Source organism: Phyllostomus discolor, chromosome 6, assembly GCF_004126475.2.
Source record: "Phyllostomus discolor isolate MPI-MPIP mPhyDis1 chromosome 6, mPhyDis1.pri.v3, whole genome shotgun sequence".
NCBI lineage: Eukaryota > Metazoa > Chordata > Mammalia > Chiroptera > Phyllostomidae > Phyllostomus > Phyllostomus discolor.
In genome coordinates this window covers 34,594,558-34,614,218 of record NC_040908.2, presented here as the reverse complement: position 1 = coordinate 34,614,218, position 19,661 = coordinate 34,594,558, and the positions used below count along the sequence as shown (strand labels likewise).

Sequence of the window (19,661 nt, the reverse complement as noted above, 5' to 3'; positions counted from 1 at the left end):
CTGCTTTCCATGTGTGCCTGACCTGAGACTGGAACCTGCAACCCAGGCATGTGCTCTGACCAGTGATCACACCCGTGGCCCCTCAGTTTACGGGATGACGCTCAATCAACTGAGCCACATTGGCCAGGGCAAGAAAGTTTTTAGTATTGAGTGATAATTAGGATGCACTGCTTGAAGGGTCAGCTCAAGAGGCTTAGAGGTTGTTGTTGCAGTTCATACCAGCATGTCCCCTTTTTACACCATATACACTCTTAATAGTGAATTGAAGTAGTCTTTATCTTTTGAAATAAATGTACACTAGGACAAAATTGCCATTTATTTTATAATTATAACCCAATTAGGTTTTTAATAGTGAAATGCATTTTCAATAAGGGAAAGAATACCATGTAATACAAACTTTTATGGATGTGATGGAGTATAATTAAGTAGTTTGTTAGCTTTGGTTACTATACATTATAAGCAATAAAGTTGGTCCTGAGTATTATTTATAGATTTTCCCAGAAAATTTGAAGATGAAAGATAATATAGATTGAAAAGTTTTGCTTTAGAATTTTCACTTTTGGTGTAAAAATTTAATACAATGAAACATAATGAAGTAATAAAAGTTGTATTTACTATAAACATAATGTTTATGCTTTTAAATATATTTAAAATGTGTGTATAAAATGTTTTATATATGGGGTGGGGAAAGTAGGTTTGTAGTTGTACATATGCAAAACAGTTTATTTTTGTATTATTTATTGTATTTTTCATATGAAGAACTGTAAACCTACTTTTGCCAACCCCAGTATATTTAATAATACATAATGAGATAAAATATAAAATGGTGAAAATGTCAATCTTTCTAATAATTGAATAATACACATTTTCAGGGTTCTTCATAGTTACATATATCTGTGCAGGATAATGTTTATACGAAGTAGAATTAGGATGGATGAGCAAGCCCTTTGCCTTTGAGTTGCCAACACAAGTTTACAAAGTCTTTCCTGGGCTTTTAACTAGTTCTTAACAGAATCCTTTCCTTTAAAACTAATTTCTGACTGGTATTATCTTCATCTGAGATTTTAATTTGTTTGGTAATGTGTGCCTTATTACATTTATTTACTTTATATAACATTTTGACTGTTTGGATTGATAGTAAATTAGTTCTCAACCAAAGTATCATAAAATAAAGTCAGCTTTTTAAATTTCTGAAATGCTTCTTTAATAAATTAGTTGTCAAAATCCTCTAAATGTAAATTGATTTAAAAAATTAAATGATTTAAATGGTGGTGTCATTGTTTTGTGATATTAGTCACACTGCCTAGTGTGAAAAAAGAATATCTATAGCATAATTATTAATTAAATTATCAGCAGCAGGTCAGTTTGAAACTAGTAGATGGAAAGAAAACCCTTAGGACATTAGTTACTCCGTAGGAAGTAAAGTAAATGTACCAGGTGGGGGAGAAAAGGAAATGTATGAATGTAACAAATGCTTTTGTGTAACGCCTAAGGTGCCTGAGGGGAGTCACTCTTGTTCATAACATTTTTGCCTTTGTATTATGGGACATTATGGATTTTCTGAAATATTCAAGCAGTTTTTGAACGCACATAATAACTCAAACAATTTTTCTTTATTTTTAAAAAGATTTTATTTATTTATTTAGAGAGAGGGGAAGGGAGGGAAAAGAGAGGGAGAGAAACACTGGTGATTGAGAAAAACTTCAACTGGTTGCCTCTTGCATACCTCCTACTGGGGGCCTGGCCCAGGCATGTGCCCTGACCCTGTACCAAACCAGTGACCTTTTGGTTCACAGGCCAGCACTCAGTCCACTAAGCCACACCAACCAGGGCTCAAATAATTTTTAAAATTTAAACATACGTTTTTATTTTCTTACATAGATCTCAATTAGGTAAAATACTCTAGCTGCCTTAAATTTTTTTTGAAGGGGGGGGCCAAACGATTCATTATTAAGTTTGCCTTGAGCATGTATAAGCAGTATCTGTCTTCTGGAAAATTGTAGTAATGAAAAACTGGAGGCTTAGTTGTGAATTTTTCTATAAGAAAATCTTAGTCCCTAATAGAGTATATGGGATGGTTTTAAAATTTCATTGTTCATGGAAATGACTACTACATGTGAAAATCAGTTTTCTGAGCTAAATGATTAAAGACTGACAAAAAATAAAAAAGTTTAGGTGAGTTGATTATCCTAATAAGGATAAACTAAATAATATACCTAGTGGTATCTGCATTGTAATTTTTGGCCTGTAGCAGCGTAGGGGGTCACTAAATACCTTGTACGTGCTATACATTTTACTGTTTCAAATGATGGGTAAAATAAGGTCCCTTTAGGATAATTTATTTTTTCAGTTTAGTACAATTTTAATTTCTTTTTTAACAGTTTTGTTAAACATTAAGTCTCCTGAAGTAATCTTAAAATGGAATCTCTATTTTGCTCTTGGAACCCTTAGGTAATGATTTAATAGAAATATCTGCGGCACAGTTTATACTCATAGTTCTACCATTATAGATGTGGAAGTTGGAGTATGTCTTTCCAGGGTTACAGGAATTTTGGGCACTTGTCTTTAATCTGCAAATCATTATTAGCTTCTCCTTTTGCAGTCCACTCATAATCTTCCTGAGTCTAACCAGCTATCACATAAAGCAAAAACCTAACATCTATAAAAACAGCATTACTCAAGGTAGAGGAGTCCTCATTTTTCATCTCAAATATTTCTTCTTTACTTTGTGCCCCCTTTTCTCTGATAGATCTGTTAGGTCATTTGTAGGATCTCAGCTTTTACTAACTTTTCATTCAAGAAAAATTCATACTTAAGGTCTAGGAGTTTAGACCATTTCAGTAATGTGTGAAAGGATGTGTTGTTATGCGATGAGGGGCAGGGCTAGCTAACCTCTCTTGGCACCTCCAGGGAACTACCCAGCTCTGCTGGGGGAGCCGCACACAGAAAAGGAAACAGTTACTACTCCACGGTGAGTAATCCTGTTTTCTCCTTATTTCACCTTCTGACTGTTTTCATTGATTTTTAAAAGCTTGTGTGTCAGACATGGAAATAGTTCTTATGCTCAGCATTAATTTTAAGCCTGGCACTATATAAGATTTCTCTTTCTTTACTTAGCCACCTTTTGTGCACACGGTAGAGTAAGAGCCAGCTTTTCATTTGTGTTTATTGCTGTTATTGATGCCTAGGATTGAATTGCATAACAGAACATGGAAATAGGCCAAATAACTCTTGTGAAACACTCATAATCTTGAATGGAAAAAATATCTGTTAGTGGCTTGGTTTTATACTGATGTTTGTTTTCACTTGGGAGGGAAGGGATTGTTGGAAAGGGTACCCTGTTCTCTCACTTACAGACAGGAATAGTTGTTATTGTTTGCAGTTCTTTCCTGACAGTTAACTTAGCCTTCATTTACATATTTGACTTGTATATTTTGTTTTTATATTACTAGTCATTTCTTCCTTTTTCACCATCCTTTTCCACCAGTGATTGTTTTCATTTCTACTCTGTCAAATCTAAAGAAGATTGCCATCTAGTGGTGCAAATAACATAGTTGTGGAAAACTTAACAGGTGTTCACCACCCCTACCCACCTCCAGTGGCACACACATTGATCAGATTTTGTTATAAATTAGGTGGTCTGGTACTATTTAGTTCCCATGAAGCTGATTTAACATTATTATTTTTAGATATAAAATAGATATTGTTTTTAGTTATTTATATTATGTTGTTGAAATTACGTGTCAGAATTTTATTTAGTTCCTTTGTCAAATTATATTAATGTGACCACAAAGAGATAAAATCATAAAATCTTAGGTCATGAATTTTATTTTTTTAAAGATCAGAAGAAACAATTTGGTATATATATTTCCACTTGCTGAGAAACAGAGTATAAAACTTGTCAGTCCAAATGTACTTTAGTAAATTTGTTAGACTAGAAGAGATCAATTAAAGCTGAATGTTAGGTAAATAAGCATAAAAGGAATTTGTGATGGCTAAGAACAAATAAAACTGTAATATATTTCTAACCAGGTGCCTTCTATACACTTGAGTTATGGGAGATGTATTTTAATTCAAGTTTTAAAAATAAAATCCTAAGTCATTTTTACTTAAATATGTTACTTAATACTTTAAAATCCCATATGAGCTGATAATTTAAAATAATTGTAATAACTGATAACCTTTCTTTAAAGTTTCTTTTTGGGAGGAAACAATTTAGAGTGATACATGGATTTTAAAAATTAGTGTCAGGGCTTTTAGATGAGACTTGTTTTTAAATGTGATTACAAAGACCCAATAATTAGTGTTAGTGGGTCTGAAATGCATACAAGAAAAGCATTTCAAATTCCCAGTTGATATGTTTTTGTTTGTTTGATTGATAGGTTTATCCTTCCTTTGGATATACTAAAAATTGTTCAGGAGTTTGCTATAGAGATTGCTTTTTATGTTACTTGAAAGAGTAATTTTGTGATAATTAAAATGCATGTGTGGTTTAATATTATTTAGTACTAGATATGGAATGGGTAAGGGACAATTGTATTCCTGCTTTAGTAAACTACTTATATTTATAGCAGCAGTGAGGAGACATGTCTTATCATGTGACAGCCTAAGCAAGCACTTCCCTATCTTCTACCCGGGGAGATGTCAGGTTGGGGGTGGGTAACAAACAGTCTCATGCTTTATGCTTATTAAACTTGAGCACAGCTTTTTTCTCTTTGCTGGTGAAATCTAATTTCAGTAGACATATTGGATGGACTCCTTGAAGTTCATCATAAATTAATCTGATTTTATTTTTACTGACTAGATTTTGGATACATACATATTTTTCTAGTATGTATAATTTTTAGAAAAACAATTTTATTTAGTTATTTATTTGTTTATTTATTTTTAGAGAGGGGAGGAGGGAGGGAGAAAGAAAGAGAGGGAAACACTGATGTGTGAGAGAAATGATATGTTGCCTCTTGCACTCCCCCAAGTGGGACCTGGCCCACAACCCTCCCAACAGCCCAGGCAAGTGCCCTGCCTGGGAATCAAACCTGTGACCTTTCTGTTTGCAGGATGATTCCCAATCCACTGACCCACACCAGTCAGGGCAGTCATACACAATTTTACAGGATGTTCAAGCTTGCGAGCTATTGTCAAAGGTTGGAGCTTTATAGAGTGAAGATCAGGTTTTAAGAATTAGAATTTGAACTCTAAAGTGTCTGAGAAGTAAATTAGCATTTTATATTATAAACTATTTCCATTCTTTGTTTTGTTTATACTCTGTAGGATTGGTTTTGAAACTTGAGGTGGTATTTTTCCATCCTAGGCACTAGATTGTGGGTTGGGGGATGTAGTTAAATAATTGGCATTTTAGTAATCTTAATATTATTACCATTTAGGTAAATCCCAGAATTTAAACTATGAAATATTACAGTAAAGACAACTTAATTCATTTTAAAAAATGCAATAGAGATGGGGGCATGTTGATTTTAAAAGTGTTTTCTTTATTACAAGGCTGTGTAATTCATGAGTGATGAACAATATATAAAATTTCTGTTTATTAGTAATTAGCCCTGTATCAGATATGCTGGCTCCATGTTTTCTTGGCATTTGTGCCTGTTTTTCCTTAGAAAGCATTATCTCTTTGTTTATAAAAAGTTATTGAATCGACTCATATTTTGACATAAAATGTTGAAAGTTAGTATATTTTTCAATGAAGAAAATTTAGATTTCAGTTATAAAGGTTCATATTTACCAGTAAAACCTGTTCTTATGTTTAAGATTTTACTTACTTATTTTCAGAGAGAGGGGAAGGGAAGGAGAAAGAGGGAAACGTCAAATACCAAGAGAAACATGGATTGGTTGCCAGGCCTGTGCCCTGACCGGGAATCAAACCAGCAGCCTTCCGGCTCACACACTTGTGCTGGTGCTCAATCCACAGAGCCACACCAGCCAGGGCTAAAATGTGTTCTTAAATACTCAAAAAATGACCTTTAACCGTTTACTGGGTTTATCTAGGTTGGTTTGTTGTAATAACATACTTCTTTGTGACCGATCTTTAGGAATTGCAACATCTTTTATATCTGAACATCTTCAGAAGTAGTGACATTTTTCTGCAGGTGGCAGGAGAGACGGGTTTGGCTGGTTTTAAAAGAAAGGCTGATTATCTAAAGAAGCTTGTTTGCTGTGCTATATATTTTACAATAAAATTTGAGGGGTTTTGGTAACTAGTTTTAATCTTTATTATGCCATTCATTACAAATATGACTTTTCTTTGTGTAAATGTTTATCATTAGACTTAAGCTTTTATACTTGAATGTAGAATGTCAGTACTTTGCTCATTTTTGCAGTGAGTTTCTCCCCTAAAGTCATTTAATGTAATTAACATTTTCTTTAAAGATGAATAACATGTCCTTACTGATGAAACAGATAGCATTAATCCTCAGAAGGATAGAATAAAGAATTGGACTGTGGAAGATGGGAATTCTATGTTTGTTAAAAGAGCATCATCTTTGTTTTGATTTGAACATTCTAGCAATGACATTTTCCCTTTTAATCCTTCTTGTTGGTATTATTAATAAATATAAGCACTCTTGTTTTTATGCAGGGTACCAACTATGGTGTCCTTGGAAGAGACAAAGTTGTATACTGGACTTGAATATGGTATGTGAATCCCAATCTGAGTAAATCTGTGGACATTTTTTTGTTGTCAATTACTCTACAAGTGTTAAAATTGAATAATTTTGTAGTTACAATTTTCCTAATCTTTGTATAAATAAAAATGAATATTAATTACACAATTGTGTTTTTCCTTTTTCTAGAGAAACTAGAAAATTATTACATAAGGCCAGTAAAAGATAGAAATTGGGTCAATAAATAAGTATTTGGATATTTTTTTTATGTGTAGAGGCAGACTTTCATATATTGTAATATTTATATTTAGAATTGTTTTAGAACTGATATACTTGATATGAGTGGGAATGTTATAACATTTATGTATTCTTTATATTTTTCTATCATAGTTACATTTTATATAAATATGTAAAACATTTTATTTTGTTAATGTTCTGAATCTGACAGTAATAGAAATTTGACACATTTTCTTATTGCTGGATTAACACTGGAGTTAGTTGCATACATTACTTGCTAGAGTATACTTTTAGCTTGCTTGATTGAGGTCACCCATAACTAATTAGAGAATCCTATGCACTTATGGTCTCTAATTAGTGAATAGAGCCTTTGAAATATTGGCAAAGATGGGTTTTTTTCCTCCCACCTCCTTTCCTATCTAATACAGTTTTATAAGCAGATTGTTGTAAATGTGAAGATTATTCTGTATCATGTCTAGCCACTAATCCAACTATGATAAAGGCCGATCCATTTGGTTTTTTCTTGAATATATTATGTTCTTGACACAAACTGTAAATATAATCTTCAGAGGTATGGGAGCATTTCATGGTGTCTAAAATAAATTCTCTCATTTTTCTAAACTAGATCTATCTAGAGAGAACCACCGAGAAGCAATTGCTAGGGTCATAAGGAAACTTCTTAGTAAGTACATATATGCATTTAACTTATTTTCACTGATAAATAGGAATTTGATTCTGTAGCATATGTGCTTTTACTTAACATATTTTATTCTAAATGGTGAGAATATCAGGCAGTGTCCCCCCCTCCCCCTCAACTAATAGATTTTAACTAATGGATTAGGGGTACTGTAGTAATTCAAAATATTTTAACCAAAATCCTATTTCTTCTCCTGTTGTAGACCACATACTTAATAATTCAGAAGATGATACCAAGTCCTTGTTTCTTATAATAAAGGTAAATTTGTTATCTAGTAGTTTCATAATTGCTAATATGATTGGTTGATGTGATGACTTATAAATACAAAATTTGAAACTCTTTGACACAGATTATTGGAGACCTTTTGCAATTCCAAGGATCTCACAAGCATGAATTTGACTCCCGTTGGAAAAGCTTTAACCTAGTAAAGAAATCAATGGAAAATCGGGTCAGTATTTTCACCTACAACTTTAAATTTTTTTAAAGGTGTGTAATATTGATATAACCACCTCATCTAACAATTACTCAGCATGGGGAGGAGGTTTTCATAAGCAAAAATAGATTTTCAAGTATATCATGGTATAGCCAGAAGGGTCCTAGAAAAAAATGTATTTTTCTGATACAAACTCTTCTGTCAATTTCCATGATAGCCTCTGAACTCTCAGAGGAAATTTGGACTGTGATAACGTGGCGCCATCTTTCAGGTTGCCTTGTAAGAGCCTGAAGTACTGAGTAAAAGATGGGAGCAGTGACCAAAAGCATGAATTTAAAGCATTGGACTTTATGTAGATTTGAGGAAAATATATCTTATGTTGTATTTGTGCTTCAGGGGAAGTCAGAACAAGTTTCTCTAGGGGCATGGAAGAAAAAATATTCAAGTCAGCAATTTGATGTTTTGGACAGTTTTCTTTATAGGAGACATTTGTTGACATTGAGTCTAAAAATGTTGTGTGAGTTCCTTGTTTAGATAAGAGGTGCTAGACAGAGGGAGTGGCATATAAGAGAGTAGGGAGATTGTACAGACATGGCATGCTTTAGGAAACTGGCTGTAGGGAAGAGTGGTAGGTGGTAAACCAGGTCATTTATAGTTGTGTCCTCAGAAAATACTTCAGTTTTATATTCAGTCAGGGTGTTGTTAAAGGTTCTTACCTAGGTTTGACCTGAATATTGGAAAGAGCAATATTTAATTCAATGAATTTTGAAAAGCTCTGTAATCAGTACGAAAAGTAAGCAATGGGAGATTGAGACAGGAAGAAAGGAAGATGGTGAAAGTATAACAGCCCAGATGAAAAAATAGCCTGAATCAAGGCATAATAAGCATTAGGGTGGAGATAAGGTGTTTTGAAAAAAGAAGGAATTGTGGAGACTTGATGACCAATGTGACTGGTAGAAGACTGAGGGTGAGGGAAAGCTTAAATGATAACTTTCAGAAAAACAAAAGATATTTTATAGTAAACATACACAGTTATCTAGAAAGTCTACCTAAAAATTAACAGAGCAAAGGAATTTTCTTTGTAGGTTATTTTTGTACTTTGACTGAATAAGAACCAACTCCATTACTTTCCCATGCATGGATCCATTCATAGATTATCAGAAAAACAGGGTGTTGGATGAGTCAGTTAAAGGGAATATTTCTAGTATTAGACATAACATTTATTGAAATAGTGCATTTTAATATAAGCCTGATGGCTTTAGAATAAATGAAATATCTCTACTGCCCACCAGCCTACCATGACCTTCTTTGGACTAAAGTTTCATTAAGGGCATCAGGATGATCCATTGTTGAGATTACTGAGGGAAAATGTTGAATGAAGTGTTTGCTACTTTGTCTTTCAGCTCCATGGGAAAAAACAACATATCAGAGCACTGTTGATTGACAGAGTAATGTTGCAGCATGAGGTAAATATCTTTTTACATGATGACTTTGTTAGGTAGTTTTCTAGACAAATATTTAATTATTTGTGATACTTCATAATTAAATGAACTTTTACTATAGACTTTGAGATTTATATTGTTTTCTTTTCATAGCTACGAACACTAACTGTTGAGGGTTGTGAATACAAAAAAATACACCAAGATATGATCAGAGATCTTCTTCGTTTATCTACAAGTTCATACAGTCAGGTAAGGCTAGTCTAAACACTGCCCTCGCTGACTCTCCCATTTTACTACATGTAGTCCGAATACCCCCATTTTAACAAGGGAGTTTAAATTTATTGGCATAGAAAACATCTTTTAAATTGAAAATATATTCAAGCTAATGTTACTAGTCTTTTTAAAATAATGTTTATTTTTACTATTTGTAGTTGCTTCTCTTTTTTTATATATATATATTTTGATTATGCTATTACAGTTGTCCCATTTTCCCCTTCACTCCCCTCCACCCTGTACACCCTCTCCCACCCACATCCCCCCTTTAGTCATGTCCATGTGTCATACTTATAAGTTCTTTAGGTTCTACATTCCCCATACTATTCTTGCCCTCCCCCTGTCTATTTTCTCCCTACCATCTATGCTACTTATTCTCTGAACCTTTTCCCCTCTCTCCTCCCACTCCCCTGTTGCTAACCCTCCATGTGATCTCCATTTCTGTGGTTCCATTCCTGTTCTAGTTGTTTGCTTAGTTTCTTTTGGTTTTGCTTTAGGTGTGGTTGTTAATAATTGTGAGTTTGCTGCTATTTTACTATACATGTTTTTTTTTTTAACCTTCTTTTCTTAGATAAGACCCTTTAACATTTCATAATATAAGGGCTTGGTGATGATGAACTCCTTTAACTTGACCTTATCTGAGAAGCACTTTATCTGCCCTTCCATTCTAAATGAAAGCTTTGCTGGATAGAGTAATCTGGGATATAGGTATATCCTATACCTTGTCTTTCATGACTTAGAATGCTTTCCAGCCCCTTCTTGCCTGTAAGGTCTCTTTTGAGAAATCAGTGGACAGTCTGATGGGAACTCCTTTGTAGGTGACTGTTCCCTTATCTCTTTCTGCTTCTTGGATTCTCTCCTTCATTTTTACCTTGGCTAATGTAATTATGATGTGCCTTGGTGTGTTTCTTCTTGGGTCCAACTTCTTTGGGACTCTGAGCTTCCTAGACTTCCTGGAAGTCTATTTCCTTTGCCAGAATGGGGAAATTCTCCTTTATTATTTGTTCAATACGTGTTCAATCTGTTGCTCTTCCTCTTCCCCTTCTGGTACCCCTATAATTTGGATGTTGGAATATTTAAAGATGTCCTGGAGGTTCCTAAGCTTCTCCTCGTTTTTTTTTTTGAATTCTTATTTCTCCATTCTTTCCTGTTCGGTTGTTTTTTTCTTCCTTCTGGTCTACTCTATTGTTTTGAGTCCCAGTTTCCTTCCCATCACTGCATTTTTGCATGTAATTTGTGCCCCAAATCAACCAATTCTGTGGGCATCCTGATCACCAGTGTTTTGAACTGTGCATCTGGTAGATGGGCTATCTCTCGGTTGCTTAAAATGATGAGTCCTGGGGCATTGATCTGTTCTTCTGTTTGAGACATGTCCCTGTGGGGTTTTTTTTGGGGGGTGGGGGGTTGTGGTTGCTTCTGTTACGGTGAGGGGCGGAACCTTAGGTGTTCATTGGGGCTGGGCACCCTAGTCGCTTGATTGTGATGTTATATGTGGTGGCAGGGGCAGGGGAAACAATGGCGATAGCTCCATTCTCCTGGGACCTCAGTCCCTTCTCTGGGATCCTGGGTTGTGCGCTCTGCCCTGGTCCACAATCACTGCCTCACTGGGCCTGCCAGCTGCCGCTTGCGTACTCGGGGTCCACCCGCTGCGATCTTGCACACCCCAGATGCCTTACATGCCCCCAATTGCTTTATGCGCCCAACTCTCTCTGCCCTCCTTGCCACGACCTGCGCCCTGACCCGCACCCAGCTGCTCCTCTCCGCCCCTCCTACCGGTCTGGATGAACGGGTCTACTTCAACTTCTTGGCTGTCCGACTTCCATTCAGATAAATTCTGTCAGTTCTGGGTGTTATTCTGCCTCTAAATTGTTGTTGTTCTAATCTTGGTTGTGTGTGGAGTTACAGTGCGTCCACCTATGCCGCCATTTTGCCGGAAGTCTGTAGTTGCTTTTCAAATTTTTAAAGAAATTACTTAATGTTGAATAATGCTAATGAACTATTACTGCCACTTAATTAAATCACATCATGAAGGCTATGTAATTCCTTCTAGGTGTTAAGCTTGGGTTTCTACTTAAGAAGGCTGCTACTGAGTCAGTTGTGGGGTCTGCCCTTTAAAGTAGCATAGGACAAAGAGATTACCTGGTATCTCCAAGCACAGAGAACTAGAAAAAGTAGAGATTCATGTACCACCAATTATTCTGTTTTTATAAAATAATATAAATTGGGAAATTGGTCTCTAACCTAGAGATTTCACCTACAGTGATCTTTAAAGGAGTTTGAAATATGTACAGTGCTTTTACTATAATCAGCTATTATTTATTATTATTATTAACTATTTCATGGGTTATACATTTATACTGAATCATTTCTGTTCAAAATATGTGAGCAGTACTTAAGGTTTGTGCTGAAAAAAGTTAAGTTCTCTGTTTTAGAGAAAGTCTTCTCATCAAGAGTGACTCAAAATAAGTATAATATTTTGCTGATTGTGTTAATGATCAAATGCATGTTGGTCCCATTCAGTCTCTTCCTAATGTAACCTAAACTGTGGATACAGTTGGTGGTCATGCTTTACTTTTGATAAAAAGAGAATTATTTGTTTCTGATAAAGTATTTCTGTGATATATTTTCTGTTATTACAACATTTAAATTATTACTTTTTTGATCATTAATCATTTATAAATTTTTGCGGTTCGTCTACCATTGAACAAAAGTCCTCTGTTAATAATACCTTCTCCAGGTCAGAAATAAGGCCCAGCAAACATTTTTTGCTGCCTTGGGAGTATATAACTTCTGTTGCAGAGATATCATTCCCTTGGTGTTGGAGTTCTTACGACCTGATAGACAAGATGTCACACAACAGCAGTTCAAGGTACAGGATTTTTGTTTTGTTTTACTATGAAATTTTCAAACATACAGAAAAGTTGAAATTCTGCAGTAAATTATCCATACGTCCACTGTTTGGGTTCTTTATTTACCATTTTGCTATATTTGCTTAATCACATACCTGTCCACCTTTTCATCTGTCTTTTTTTCCTCTCTAATTATTTTATTTACATATATTTTTGATCAGTATTATGATGGAGAAAATGTAGGATGTAACTTGAGTCGAGCACCAGAAGATAAGTGTGCTGGCTGGCATGTGGGAGAATGGGGTGAAAGACCAAAAACTGTTCAGGGTAATGGTGACCAGCATGGAGGGAGTGTAACTTAGTAAGTTTGAATAACTGTGTGATTAGAGCAGAGAAGGAAGGGAATGGCACCAGATACGGAAAATGCTATCTCATAGGGATGCAATATAGCATGTAGGTGGAATACAGTGATTGCTGTACCATCGGGTAGAATTGGGTTGACTGCAAATGATTTAGGAGGGAGAATTGATATGACTTGGTGGTTGGGTATGAGGGGACTGAAATAAAAGGAGCTATGAAAATTGTTAAAGTTCCAGTTTGTATAACTGGTTGTTGGGTACGTTAGAGAAAGGGAGAATAGATGATAAATTAGTTTGTTTGGACATGTTTAATTTGAAATAGTTCCTGTAAACAAAGAGTCAGTTTCAAGTAGGTAGTTAGACATGTTAGTGTGGAGTTTAAAGATAATGTTTCAGTTTGCGTTGCTGGAATCTTTAGACATGGGTGAGAGAGCCAAGGAGATTGAGAAGAGGACCTCGAGGTAGGTGTTGAGAAAACTTCATTAGAGGGCTGAGAAGGAAAAGCTCAGAAATACATCAAAAAGTGAGGAGGAGGAATTACAGCCCTGACTGGTGTGGCTCAGTAGGTTGGGCTTCGTCTCTCAAAGCAAAAGGTCACCAGTTCAATTCCCAGTCATGCCACATGCCTGGGTTGTGGGCCAGGTCCTGGTTGAGGGTGTATGAGAGGCAACAGATTAGTGTTTCTCTCCCACGGCAATGTGTCTCTCCCTCTCTTTCTCCCTTCCTCTCTCTGTAAAAATAAAGTAAAATCTTTTTAAAATCTTTTATTTATTTTTAGAGAAAAAGAGGGAGAGAAACATCAGTGTGTGGTTGCCTCTCATGTGCCCCCAAACAGGGCAAAATAAAATCTTTTTTAAAAAAGAAAGAAATGAGGAGGAATTACAGAAGATAAGGACATAATCTTTCCAGGAGGAAGACTCGATCAGCACTGTCAGTTGCTCTCTGGAAAGAGTTAAGATGAGAGCTTAAAATGTTCCTTGAAGTTAGCCTATGAGGACAGGTCAACAAACTATAGCTTTGGCTCAGTTGCTGGCTTTTGTAAGTAAAGTTTTATTGGAACATAGCCACATCCATTCCTTTATGCATTGTCCGTGGCTGTTTTCATGCTGCAGTGACAGAGATGAGTGGTTGCAACAGAGACTATATGGCCAACTCTATACTACCTGACCCTTTATTGGGAAAGTTTGCTGTCCCCTAATGTGTACGTATAATTCAAGAATGTATAGAAGGTCTAACTCACTGGGTGGTATGTCGTTGATCTAATTGAGAGCATTTTAAATGGACAAAATTGGGTAGGTCAAGTAATATCAAAATGTAAAATATCTTATTAGACTAGGAAAACTGAGCTTAACAATAACCTTCTAAGAGCCTGTTAAGAGTAGAGCATCGGGTGGGTAAGAAGCCAGTGTGGAATTTAGTTAGGGTAAATGTTTAGGAAATAAAATCTTTGTTGGTACTAATTGCTCTTTTCACTAAAAAGGGACACCTACTGTCATCAGAATCATTCTGATTAATTGAACTCCTATGAGTAGAAGATGCACAGTATAATTAAGTAACCCCATTTTTGTATACTTACAAAATAACACAAGATAAGGAAAATACTATCTCATAGGGATGAGATAGATGTTAACTACTATTTTAGAGAGTTTTCCAAACACTGTGCCCTGTAATGCAAAGAGTGGCACAGTTCATGACATTTGTGATGTAGTTGTAGTACAAGAGAATTGTAATGAAAGCTATGTATTAAAAAATCCTTTCCTTTTTCTATTATCTTAATAGCCGTTCTTTGAGCTAACCCTCTATTAAATGATTTAGAGAAAATATTGCTGGATGACGATTACATCAAGTTCAAATTTCTAAAAGTAACATGTTAAATAAGTGAACCTAATTTATTAAACAGTATCAAACACCTTAATTGGTGTTTAGTAAATTTAAAAAACATCATGTAGGTGAGTTGGCTACAATTAAAGAATGCTTCTTAGTTCCCATATTAATCATTTTTTCCCGCAGGGTGCCTTGTATTGTCTCCTTGGAAATCACAGTGGTGTGTGCCTGGCAAACCTTCATGATTGGGACTGTATTGTACAGACTTGGCCAGCAATTGTTTCTTCTGGTCTTAGCAAAGCAATGTCCCTGGAAAAGCCATCTATAGTGAGACTGTTTGATGATCTCGCAGAAAAGATTCATCGGCAGTATGAAACAATTGGCTTGGACTTCACAGTAAGCATAGCAATTTTGTAACTCAGATTTTAGTGGAAATACTGCCTTGTTACAATATTTTAAATTTCCGTGTCTTTTTTTCAGTAATAATATTTTTGATATTTAATTCTCAGCGTTTTATGCATTTGTTTCCTGTTTCCTTTATGATCATTACTGTAGATAGCAGGGTGGAGTAGGAGGTTGGAGAATGGCCAGGAGCTAGCTAGGTGCTTTTTTTCCAATGAGCCACAAAGAGTTATTATGTTGTCGTATTTACCATTATTTCCTGTATGTCTGTGGCCTCTCTGAGAATTGGTGATATTTTAGCCAAAGTTGCAGAATATTGGCCACAGGGTTCATAATTTATAGTGAAGAAATGTCTGGTCCATGGGTGCTCAGACGGAGAGAGGTAGCAGCAAGTTTTCGGGTGTACACTTACCCATCAGCGTTGGGGGTGGCTCGGAGTGGGGTGAGTGCATTCAAATGCCCCGCTTGTCTGTGGTAGTTATGTTGGACATCATTCCTCTGGTTTTAAAATCACTGGTCTAAATGTATGCCTTTTCTGTAAAACAGTTTTGCCATTTGCACCTGTTTTTAAATTAGGCCATCTTAAAATTTGTTTTAATTGAAATGTGATTCATATTCCAAAAAATTCACTGATTTAATGTGTTAGGTTCTTATATCATCACAAAAGGTTATTCACAGGGCTGTGTAACTATCACTGCTCTGATTGCAGAACATTTTAACAGTCAAGGAGAAGCTCTGTATCCGGCAGCAGCAGTGACCCCCAGTCTCCCATACCTGTAGTCCCCGGAAACCACTCTACTCTCTTTCTCTGTGAATTTACCTATTTTGGACATTTCGTGTAAATGGTATCTGGCTTCTTTCACTTAGCATAATGTTGTCAAGATTCATCCATGTTGTAGTATGTGTCAGTACTTCATTTTTTCCCCTGGCTTTTCTTTTTAATAAGATTCCAAACTCATGTGTCCGAATAGCAGAATTACTTCAGCAATCAAAAAACCCCTCTACCAACCAGATAATGCCTAGCTCAGAAGAAATAAAAGAAGGACTTAAACGCCAACAAGAAAAGAATGCTGATGCCCTAAGGTAATTATAAGTGCCTACTTGTCAAAATAGATTACATTATAGATAGTAGGTTTTAAATATCCCTAAAATATGGTGAACCATAACTATGCAAGAAAATTTACACGTCAATTCTGAAAAAATACAGAAGTGTTAGGAAGTAATCATTGTGAAGATCCCTGGTTGTCACTTTTAGCTGTGGAGATTTTTAAGTGCGCATATCAGTCAGATTTATACAAATTTGGTATCAAGATATTAATAAACTTCTTAGGTTTTTGGAACCAAAGCATTTTAGCACTTCAGTGATAAAACTCAGGGGCCTTCCTATCTTGATTTGTCTCTTTGCCTTATGAATATGCTTATCATTTTTTTCCCGCATGTCTATATAAAAATGATAAACTTTTATATAGTAGTCTACCTTATATATTCTTGGAGTGCCATATAGGTAGACCATTCCCAACTAATTGATTGCTACTCACAAACTTACTTTTGAAAAGCCCGCTCAGGGACAGTTGAGTTACTCAGTGTACCTAGCACTTTTTTTGTTTTCTTTGTACCCTTCACGTTCTTTTCCTACTGTCTTTGTTCATCCATCTGCTTTTTCTCTGGTTTGCTTCTCACCAGTAAGAGAGGGTGAATCTGGCCAGAATTTGAATATCTGATGTTCATCTTAATATTGTATTAAAACAATGCCTCACCTGAATATTTTTTTTTAAGGAACTATGAAAATTTGGTAGACACTTTGCTAGATGGTGTGGAGCAGAGAAATCTGTAAGTAGAAGAATTTTTTTTTTTTTTCATTCTCAAAGCTTTTATTCTGAATATTTTAGGAGGTTTCTGTTCTGGAGGCTATGAAAGACTGTATCACAAAATACAGTCTTGTGTGATTTGTTGGTGTGATTAATGAATTTGTAAGATTAAGAGGCAAGTTTGGGGCTAATGATAGGAGTGCTATTCTTCAAGATACCTGTTTTAATTCTTGTGAAACTTAAAAATATTTCAAGTATAGTTTCTTTTTCTTTTTTTTTTAAGTGGTTTTATGAGCAATGTGTTTTGTAATTTTCCTCTCCCTCTCCCCTTTTTAGGCCCTGGAAATTTGAACATATCGGCATTGGTCTCCTGTCTCTACTCCTGAGAGATGACCGAGTGTTACCTCTTCGTGCCATACATTTTTTTATTGAGAATCTCAACCATGATGCAATTGTAGTTCGAAAGGTAGATACTTTATTTTAGTTGAATACTGGGTTTGAGAATTTTTATGTCACCTAAAGCCTTTAAATTCTTCACAGATGAGACCCACTTAATAAATATCTTGAGGTCTATCTCTACTGGTTGAGAGATAATAATTCATGTAACAAATATGAGGACATGTTCAGACACTACATTTCAGCACTGGGGCTATAACAGAGAACAAATTTATAGGTTAATGGACAAGATTGATTTTGAGAAATTAATTGTAGGTATGAAGTGTTACAGAAAGGGGAAGATATCTGGGGATAGTTTTTGACTTTACTCACAAAGCATTAGTGGTGTACAAGATGGGGCTGAACTAGGCTGGTGCATAGGAGGAAGACCCTTAAAAATGTTTAGGCTGAGATTTGAAGAATGAGCATGCATCGTTTTAACAGTGAAAAGGTCTAGCGCGGATGAAGGTTCTAGAGCAAGAACCAGGAACGACTCCTTCCCGTCAGATTCAGCGCCCGCTTGACTGTGCCACCCGGTGTCACTGGGCGAAGCGTTTCCCTGCTTTTGAAAGAAACAGAATCCAGCTTCTGCTTTGTTTAAGGCAGGCAACCATTTAAGAGATTTAAACTGTTGGTACATCTACCTTAACCATTTGTTTTCTAGATGGCAATCTCAGCTGTTGCTGGTATTCTTAAGCAGCTAAAAAGAACCCATAAAAAGCTGACCATCAACCCCTATGAAATTGGTAAGTACTGCCAAATATAATTAATAGTTCTCAGGAGACTTGGAAAGTTTCTTTAAAAGTATAAATTATAGTTCTTGATCTTAATTATTTTCCTATACAAATTATAGAAATATAAAGGTATGAAATAAAGAAAAACAGTTGGCTTAGTAAAAACTAGTGATAAAAAAGTATAAGAATAGATTGAGAAAAAAAAGAATAGATTGACCCTTTATGTCTTCATAATACACATACCTTTTGTACATCTGGGTGAAAATATCATTTACTTATCTATTTTGCCAACTAAGTAATTACACTATTTATCAAACTATTTCAAGGACTTAAATACCATCATCATTAATACTAATGTGTCAATATGTTAAGTTTCTATCTGGGTCATAGGATTAGGGACAAGGTTAGTTTTCTTCATAATTCACTGTATTATCAGACTTTTTGAATAATAACCTAATATGATCAGAAGAAATAATAAAGTAATTTGAGTTTGAAAGAGAAGAAATGTTTTTATTCCTTTGGTTAAAGGAATTTTTTAATCTCTGATAACTCCTGTGATATTCAAACAGCTATGTTTACCTCCCCCCCCCCCCCCTTTTTGGGAGGGGAGCATAGGTATGTATTGCCATCTTCATTTTGGGGCACTGTAAAATGATGCTAACTACATGTGGGAAGACTTTCATTATTTCCTTACTACTAATGTTGTCTTATCTTCACTGAAACACGTTTGTAAGTCCCGTATTATGGATATTTAATGGTTCAAAAAAAGAAAGTTGTATAAGTGTATATGTAAAGACAGACTGGTGAAGTACATGTGATGAAGTGTTAAATTTTGTAGCATCTGTGGGAAGAACATATGGGGGGAATTCTTTGAGCTCTGTAAGTCTAGCATTAATTCAAACCTAAAAAGTTGTAACAAAATTAATCCTTTTAATTTTAGTGAAAGAAATAAAGGGGATCACACATGATTTACTTTCTCTAAATAACAATCCAAACACTATTTGCTGGATAATCTTTTCCCCTTGGGTTTGAAATGCCTCATATACAGATGATCAGTATTGCCTTGAGCCTGTTTTGGGAGTCCTATTATAAAGACAGGCATACTAATCCTGTTGATTGGAAGTTGAGAATAATTATCACATGGCTATTTTTAAGTTCATCAAATATAATTTTCTTTTCCTTAGGTGGATACCCTAAACCCACCCAAATTCTTGCTGGTGATAGGCCTGATAATCACTGGTTGCATTATGATAGCAAAAGCATACCAAAAACTAAAAAAGAATGGGAGTCAATTTGCTTTGTGGAGAAAACTCACTGGGGATACTACACCTGGCCACAGTAAGTTGCATCTTGCCATGCACCTTATTATTAAACAGGTTATCTTTGATATGATTTGTTTTATCATCTTTGAATTTCTGGGGGATGTTCAGAAGCACTAGAAGCAGTTAGAAGGGACTCCGTCATGAAAAATACTCACTTTAGTTTTTTTCCTCTTCACTCTTCCTCTTTTTCTTTGGCTCTTGCCAATGCTATGCCTTGGACCTGCCTCTT

At 35.4% G+C, this 19,661-nt stretch overlaps 1 protein-coding gene across 2 annotated transcripts in view; it reads left to right on the top strand.

Annotated features, from left to right (window-relative positions):
• PSME4 (proteasome activator subunit 4) overlaps positions 1-19,661 on the top strand; it is a 93,387-nt gene that overhangs the window by 51,729 nt on the left and 21,997 nt on the right. For both annotated transcript variants that reach the window (XM_028516497.2, XM_036027945.1), the window contains exons 21-33: positions 6,593-6,648; positions 7,480-7,536; positions 7,754-7,809; positions 7,901-7,999; positions 9,388-9,450; positions 9,580-9,675; positions 12,437-12,568; positions 14,918-15,127; positions 16,080-16,216; positions 16,910-16,963; positions 17,278-17,407; positions 18,041-18,122; positions 19,295-19,448. In XM_028516497.2, the coding sequence (XP_028372298.1) occupies positions 6,593-6,648; positions 7,480-7,536; positions 7,754-7,809; positions 7,901-7,999; positions 9,388-9,450; positions 9,580-9,675; positions 12,437-12,568; positions 14,918-15,127; positions 16,080-16,216; positions 16,910-16,963; positions 17,278-17,407; positions 18,041-18,122; positions 19,295-19,448 (1,326 nt within the window). The remainder of the gene's footprint in view (positions 1-6,592; positions 6,649-7,479; positions 7,537-7,753; positions 7,810-7,900; positions 8,000-9,387; positions 9,451-9,579; positions 9,676-12,436; positions 12,569-14,917; positions 15,128-16,079; positions 16,217-16,909; positions 16,964-17,277; positions 17,408-18,040; positions 18,123-19,294; positions 19,449-19,661) is intronic.